This window comes from Berghia stephanieae, chromosome 3 (genome assembly GCF_034508935.2).
Source record: "Berghia stephanieae isolate SIO BIC M18660-M18661 chromosome 3, UCSD_Bste_1.3, whole genome shotgun sequence".
Classification (NCBI taxonomy): Eukaryota; Metazoa; Mollusca; class Gastropoda; order Nudibranchia; family Aeolidiidae; genus Berghia; species Berghia stephanieae.
The window spans coordinates 73,056,011-73,064,202 of record NC_088362.1 but is presented as its reverse complement, the minus strand read 5'-3'; the positions used below and the strand labels follow the sequence as shown (position 1 = coordinate 73,064,202).

The 8,192-nt window shown below is 34.5% G+C and overlaps 1 protein-coding gene across 6 annotated transcripts in view; it reads right to left on the bottom strand.

Moving 5' to 3' along the window:
* Positions 1-963: 963 nt before the first annotated feature.
* The window catches only part of LOC144968401 (ornithine transcarbamylase, mitochondrial-like), a 126,975-nt gene continuing 119,746 nt past the window's right edge, over positions 964-8,192 (bottom strand). For 4 of the 6 annotated variants that reach the window (XM_078906706.1, XM_078906710.1, XM_078906707.1 and 1 more), the window contains 3 exons: positions 6,967-7,116; positions 4,902-5,039; positions 964-3,592 (listed from right to left, as the gene is read on the bottom strand). In XM_078906706.1, the coding sequence (XP_078762832.1) occupies positions 3,524-3,592; positions 4,902-5,039; positions 6,967-7,116 (357 nt within the window). In that variant the 3' untranslated portion in view covers positions 964-3,523. The remainder of the gene's footprint in view (positions 3,593-4,901; positions 5,040-6,966; positions 7,117-8,192) is intronic. The other 2 variants (XR_013644580.1, XR_013644581.1) reach the window with 1 other exon arrangement.

Here is an 8,192-nt window from a genome sequence, read left to right as displayed (position 1 = left end):
ATAGAGAACGGGTGTAGATTCCAAGAGTACACTATCAGTGTACTTAATTTGAATCGCCTAAATGTCTCATCCTGAGAAAAGTACATGACCTCACGAAGAGGAACACACTCAGATGTTTACAATCATACATATGTAAAACAAAAATAATACAGTGTAAAACAGAGAGATGATTTACAAGACAAAAAATATAATCTCCCAAAACTCGAACAGGGGCCCTATACTACGAGTCCCGGCCTTCAGCAGGACTGAGGCGCGATTCAAGCCCAAAAAACCCATAGTGTAGGGTGAATTTTCTTTGGTCGAGATGAAGGTTTCAAGGATATTTTATATGCTTAATATTTTTACCAGAGGCCGTTGGACTGAAAGGGGATGTTGAAAAGAAAATGCAAAAAAGTGACAAATTTTGTTTTCTTAATGCCAAACTCGTGACCTGTGTCCAATTTAACATGAGTTTGATACCAAACACAGTGTGTACTTTTTGGGTTTTATTCGTTTATTATTTGAAAAAAAAAACAATATCAACAATCCCTGTTGGAAAGAAATCTGTTTCCCTCGCATAACCTTCCTCCAACTGACCCAGTGACACAAAACTGTCATTGCGACAGACCTACTTTGGCTGTTCTTTCCATATTCAATTTTTAGCAATTTAAAATGATTTAAGGGAAATTATCAGCTTCTCGTTCAATGTGATTAAAAGGAAAGTTAGAGGAGAAGGCACTTTTGTTGAAATAAGAAGAAATAAAGTGAGTTTAGAAGTGCCAGAAGACAATAGAGAATAAGAACTTTTTGCAATGATGGGGAGTTGAACTCAGGACCCCGAATGTTACAGCAATTCTGCCTGGCCACGAAAGGGACACTCTACAATTGACACTTTTCACCACTCAAAAAAAAAAAAAAGGTGTATGATGAGTCCCTCTCACGACTTCTTGAGGTTATGAGGTCAACACAAAAACACTATGAAAGTTTGTTGGCGAGTTGGCTAATTTTATTTACATCAATTTGAAATTATGGATCTATGATAATTTTTTTTTTTTTTACCAATCCAAAAACAAAATTATATTCTGCAACAAAATTCTGAAAGTTACTTATGGTATCTCATCTCATGTAGTTCCATATCTGAAGCAGACGTCGGAGGTCATCTTCCGCCAAGCTGATCTATCTCTTGCCAATTCTATTAAAGCAGCGCCACCTTTCTCAGCTTCATCTGTCCAAGTTCTTATCCCTTTCAAACACGTTATTCTTTGTCTTCCTCTCATTCTTTTTCCATTCATCTTTCCAGTCAAGGCGAGTATTTCCAAACCAGGGTGGCGGATAATGTGTCCTAAAAATTCCATTTGGCGTTTGATGATTTTTGTTATCAGTGATCTTTTTCTGTTTGCCATTTCTAAAATTTCTTCATTTCTTTTCCTTTCCATCCATGACACCCTCATCATTCTTCTGTAAAACCACATTTCCACTGCCTCCAGTCTTTTAACCATGGTCTTGTTTATGGTCCAGCTCTCACAACCATATAGCAGCACAGACAGTACATAGCAATCCAGGACTTTGATTTTTGTTTTCATGCTAATATGGTATACTTATGGTATAGACATTTTATAAGCATATTTTAAACAGTTTACTACCATACTTTGGAAAAACTTGTATTTAAAAAGTTGGCCAAAAAAACTCGTCCTTCAAATATCAATCGATTTAAATAACCCTCATCCTGGCAAAAACTCTACAACATGGGACTTCGCGATGTTTGAAGCACAATTCTTTTGTCCAACTGTACATGTTTTTCCAGAGTATGGCAGTTAACTGGTTAATATAAACTATGTTTCGCATTCACAATCACACACAATTATCAAATAAATTTATCTTAAAAATCCTCTTTGCATTAATGATGAATGCAAGATTGCCTGAGATACAGTGCAACACACGTTCATCGATCAAGGACAGAATTCTCAAATCATGGCCTTCATCGTCTTAGTAAAAATTTTCACAGCCTCCTCAATGAACTAAACTGAGGATTCGGACTAACAAACTGGCCACACATAGAGAGAGAGCAGAGCTAGTTGTGTGGTGCCGTTGCCTTCGTGAACTTATAGCCTGAAACTGACTTTAAAAAATCAAGTCATAAATCATAGCGATAAAAAGGTTGATTGTTGTGAGTTGTATTCAATACCTTAACCAATGGAATCAGTTATTACTTGAGCACCACTAACTACAATTCGCTTTTCATTTATTAAAAACTTGGAATTACCATCTTGTAATGTGACATTTTTTGGTCAGTCTCAGGCATCTGACCTGAAACAATCAGACCCACAATTTGTGAGTATTTATTACAATGTGTTGACACACTATATAAATATAAGGAATTGCATTGCAACATTTGACAACGCCATACTTATTTATCAATCGCCTGTGACAAGCACCGAATAGCAGGCAAAAGCTTTACAAAGGGTATGCATATGTAGAAAATTGCATTCCCTCCCACCCCTCCATTCTTACCACTTCCTCCACATCCTACCATGTTATCACACGTGCCGTGCAGTATGGTGTGGTGGTGTGTGTTTTGTTTAAGTGAGTAAATTAGCAGTGAATGATATTCAGTATTATCCACCAAAAATGCACGATTCAATGGGACCAGGAAGCGCAAACAATGGGATCATATTGATGCTGTGAGTTTATCCAAAATACTTACAACATCCACCACCAACGTATCAATGCACAAAACTATGAGTATCCTTAAACGTTTATAGTCGGATTAATAGAATTTAGTGAGAACTACTCATAAAAATGGCTGGCAAAAACAAAACAAAGAGCTGAGTGACGTAAATTTTGTTCCTTCTATACTTATACAGTAGACTGCATTACAATTTGTTTCTCTTGTCGTACAGTTGTGTTCATGTATTTGTTGAAACACAGATTTGACGAACTTTTCCAGCTATCACTTGTTGTTAGTTGAATGTGTGTTGCAATGTATAAGAATCTGAGAGTAAATTGCTGAGAAAGTTTAATACATAAAAAAAGATCTCGAATATAATAAATCTGCTTACAATAAATATTTTTTAAAACAATAAAGCTACTCAACAGATTAATTCATGGAGCTACCAAAAATAAAACGAATGTAAACTAATATATTGATAAACCTAGAATAGAAAAATAAAATAAAAAGCAACTTCTGGTGGGTTTACAATAGTTGTAAATCAGAGAGAAAACAATTAGCGTTTTTTAGACTTGCCAGCAAAAAGGGCTACACATTATCACTATCTTTATACTCACTCCATGTAAACAGTCCGATTTGCTTGATCTAGAATGGACAGCGGATATCAGTATTTTAAAGTCTGTCATGACTTATAAATTTTAGTCAAGCATAACCAGACATGAAAGTCGTATTTCTATGTCGCTAGTTAAGTTAATCACACACTATAATAACTATTGGTTTGCTTGCTTTAAGTCCTGTTATAGTACGCCAATTGGAGATGATATCCCATTACGCTCATCAATACTCCTGTCATACTTATATCCACCACAAAATGCATCATCCTCGTACATATTTTGGCATGGATATGTTTGGCGTATATACTTGTAGTTGATTCAATATCAATGACTGAGAGGGGAAGGAAAAAATAAAAATAAAAATTGACAATCAAATAAGTGCAACCAGTTGTATTAACCAAAAAAGCTATTTACAGATCCTCATCTCACAAAAAAAAAGAAAATAATGAATAAAAGCTGAATAACATAAAAACAATAAAGTAATAAGGACCCAAAGTGAAGCAATTGAAAATTTCAGTAACTAATTTGGGCCTTAATTTTTGAGGATTGAAACATTAAAAGAACGCAAACAGTCTTGATACACACTTTCAAGCCAAAAACTAAAACTTGAATATACTACACTTTATTTTAAACAATGTAATTAAAAAACTTTATAGAAATCACTCAAAGGAAGAAAAGTCCAGGACAAAACTACTGGTATTATTTTTCATTTGTAAAATAAAACCTCGTTACCCAAGAAATCCGCTGAAAATGTGTGAGCAATAATTCACATTTGAATCAGAGAAGAACTAGATCTCAGCGGAATGTTGTCATATAAATTAAAGGATTCACAGTTTATCACATAATTTAATGGCTTGTTGTAACTGCAAGTTAACTTCTTTATTTTGAAAAAACCATTTAAAGAAAATGTCTGAAAAAGATTGGACCTTTTCCTTGGAGCACTCTCTACCTGTTGAAGTGAAATACATGCCGTTTAGTATGATCATTATGTTAAGTATAGGGAATATACTATTTCGTCATGATGGAGGCCAAAACATTTACTTTCGCAAGTGTTTTGGGGGATGGGGGAATTTCAGCAGACTGTAGATTTAGGATAAAATGTGTGTATGGTTCAAATCTTATCTTTTTTTCTATCTAGTCATAGTCACTGTGCTTTAAAATGTGTTTCACAAGTATGATAAATATTTTTGGTGTTTAGTTATATGACGTAAAAGTTGGAACATTTTCCTACATGAATTGGCAAGCAAAAAAAATCGAAACTTGAAAAATGAATTTGCTCTCATTTTCTTATTTATGTTTGGATTGTCAAAATTTAAAAAGTGTTTTCCATGACTATCAGAATGCTTTATGAATATAGTAAGAAAGATTCATTTTAACTATTCATAAATTAAATTGTCTCTTGTGGTAGCTATTGACATGTTCTTAGGTGGTATCTCAGGCCTTTTCATACAGGAAATATATAGTCAAGGGGACGAAACGGTGTAAATGGCGGGAAATAGTTTGATTGGTTAATGCTTAGTAATGGGCAAACCATAAATTTGAAATGGTGTTTCTTAGTTAAAAAATAATGTTTGTGAAAAAGATGAATAGTTACAACAACCATTCTCAACTTGTTTAAGTATCTAAACGAAAACACTTACCATGATTGTCCAAATTCTGTTTTCAGACATCTGCCACACTAAAGATTCTTCACCATAAAACACATCATCCTTCACTTCTTCCTCTGAATGAGGCAGGCAGTGCATGAAAACCCAATTCCCTCCTGCCTCTTTCAACATCTGAAATCCAAGAAATTTCAGAACACAATTGAGAAACATTTCTCAGCACTTCCTCAAGTATCAAGCCATCAGCAAATATTTCACTCTTATCTGACTAAAAGTCCGCCAACTCTGTTGTTACTTTTACTTAGGTCATTTGTATCATAAGACAGTAACAGATGAAAATCAAGATGAGTTAGTTACTTGTTTATGAGTACATAAATTGTTTATAATTGCTGAGTTGCACCCCCCCCCCCCTTCCCTCCAGTTGTCTAAAACAAATGAATTTATTACCGCTTGTTTTGAGGATAGTGTAAAAATGTGGTGGCCATAACAGGGCTTAAAAAGTGTGATGACACTGTCTATAAAAAGGGAACAAAGGTCGTTTGACGTCACAATACTTTATACTTTTCCAGTTCCAAAATCGTTGGAAGTGTGAATGTAACCACATGTAAAAGAGCAAAGATTGATGATTTTTATTGACAACCAGCATATATTCAGACTAGAAAATACGATGCCATCACTCTGAAACCAGAAGATCATTTACACAAAGTATGTATTCAGTCCTCCAGAAGAGTGGTTTTACACTTCCAATGAACCAGATTTTTGATGTCACTCTTAGTAATTGTACTGATAGTAATAGTAGTAGTAGTAGTAGTAGTAGTAGTAGTAGTAGTAGTAGTAGTAGTAGTAGTAGTAGTAGTAGTAGTTGTTGTAATAGTAGTAGTAGTAGTAGTAGTAGTAGTAGTAGTAGTAGTAGTTAGTAGTAGTAGTAGTAGTATAGTAGTAGTAGTTGTTGTTGTAATAGTAGTAGTAGTAGTTGTAATAGTAGTAGTAGTAGTAGTAGTAGTAGTAGTAGTAGTAGTAGTAGTAGTAGTAGTAGTAGTAGTAGTAGTAGTAGTAGTAGTAGTAGAAGTGGCATCTCCAGAGGTAAAGGCGCAGCAGATGCTAAAAAAAAAGGAAGGGGGGGGGGGGTATTGTATGCGTATGGGGGGAGGGGGTGTCCATGCTGATGTTAGCAATGGTCTAATCTTGTGGTTAGTTCACATGGGGTCAGAGCACCCCAGATACTTGGTTAGAGGAGTCTCCCAACATCAGTGGGGAAGCAAAATGACCACCAATTTATGACCAAGAGGTCAAATTTACAGCTTTTTAAAAAGACTTTACGACCTTGCTGGACATCCTGGACAATAAAAATTATTCTCATGATTATCAATCATGACTGATATGATGAACATTTCATCACTGATATATGTCATTCTACAGCTGATTTTTAATTTGTCCCTTACATGTATAATTGTGATGGCTTGTTATATTACATATAGACTTCGTCTGCAGCTTTGTAGTCTTGTGGTATGACATTTGCCTTCAGACCAGTAGGACCTGGGTTCAAATCCCGCTTTTTGCGGCACAAATTTGAGTCATTGAAAGACTCTTTATTCACATTCTTTCACTGTACTCAGGTGTAAAATGAGTGCCTGGTGTTAACAGCGTTGTCACTGTCAAAAATAAAAAGATTGTAATATTACTTTAGAGACATCATGACTCATACTACAAGTAAACGTGTTGCTGTTGGCTGAGGACCCTTTGTAAAGCAATTTGAGCATGTTTAGTTGCTATTGAGCTATATAAATATTCATTTTTTTCTCATTCAAATCGTGAGGTCTTTACGTTCCGAAAAAAAAAGAATTAATATATAAGAAAAAACAATACAGGTTTGAAGAGGATTAAAAGGGTCTTATTCCAATTGTTTTCTGTAACAATAATGAAAAAATTGGAAATGAGATATTTTGTCTTGAAACATTTCATCTAGTGTGACACTTCTTGTTAGAAATGTTTTCCTAAAATTAATATCAATATAACTTTTTACATGCCATTCAATGATACTATTTTGTGTTTTTAAAATATGACAGTCGTATGAAAGACTCACTGTGAATATCAAACATACCTTTCTGTTCACCTGATAACCTTGAAAATCATTTAGCCTTTTTTCTCTCTCCTCACCCTGTCCTGCTCTAAACCAAGAATCTGTAATAATAACGTCAGCTCTGTAAGCAGCTTCTAAAGGGTTGTTCCCAATTTGAAAAGAGGCACCAGTCTGTTAAAAAGTAGGAAATATCTATAATCTGGGTTAGTGTGAGGATAAATTATTTTTTTATTATTCATATACATTATCGAAGCCCAACGCCGACTGTCTAAGCACCAGATGGGGCATTTTTATCATATTTAGTTACAACCCAAGTACAACCACCCCTCCAGCTATCCATATATTGAGGATGACTAAACATCATCATTTTTATTAAAGAAGTTAGTACATCCACTTTATTTCAATCACCAGCATAGTAAACAGAAGTTATTTAGTTTTTTTTTTCATTTCTCTCAAAAGCGTTGTCTCTACTTTAATTTGATCAGAGGGGGACTTTGCCATTTATATATGACCCACTGTCTCCAAATGGTGTGATGCAGATGTAAGAAATTGAATTTATAGCCAATCAGATCTCCAGAAAAGATCTAGTTTTGATGAGGAGAATAAGCGTTTTAATATCCAAAAAAAAGAAAAGGAAAAAAGATTTCATTCCCATTCCTGAATTTTGCAACTTAAAATTCATTTGATTCAACACGATATAATAACAGATTGTTGCATATATGGAGAGAGAGAAATTTGGCCATGCGAAGATCGAGTGGAAATACAAATCAGAAATGGACACATAACAGACACTACGAACACATTTGTGTTCAGTGTTTGTTATGATGCATAAGAGGGTTTAAAGTGGAATCGTATTAGAAACTACAACATAAAACCACACTTTATAATTAAATTGTCCCGACTATCAGGTAATCTATGTTGTGAAATGGTAGCACATCTGACCAGTAATCAGGTCCGATCCATAATTAAGATTTTTTAGATGATTTTTTTTCTTGTATCTTTCTGTCTGTTTTGTCTGATACTGTTTCATATAAACCTTTTCAGATTTTTATAATAGATACTACACATGGTAATCCACAGACTTTAATATATGGGTCAGTAATTCCATTTTCTGAGTCATGGAGTTATGAGGCATCGTGTCAAAACCCTATCACTCCTAATGACTTTATAACTTTTCTTTGCATTTTTAAAAATTTGGACCTGTTCCACACAAGTTACTATTAATCTCTTTTGTGCAATATCTGTGA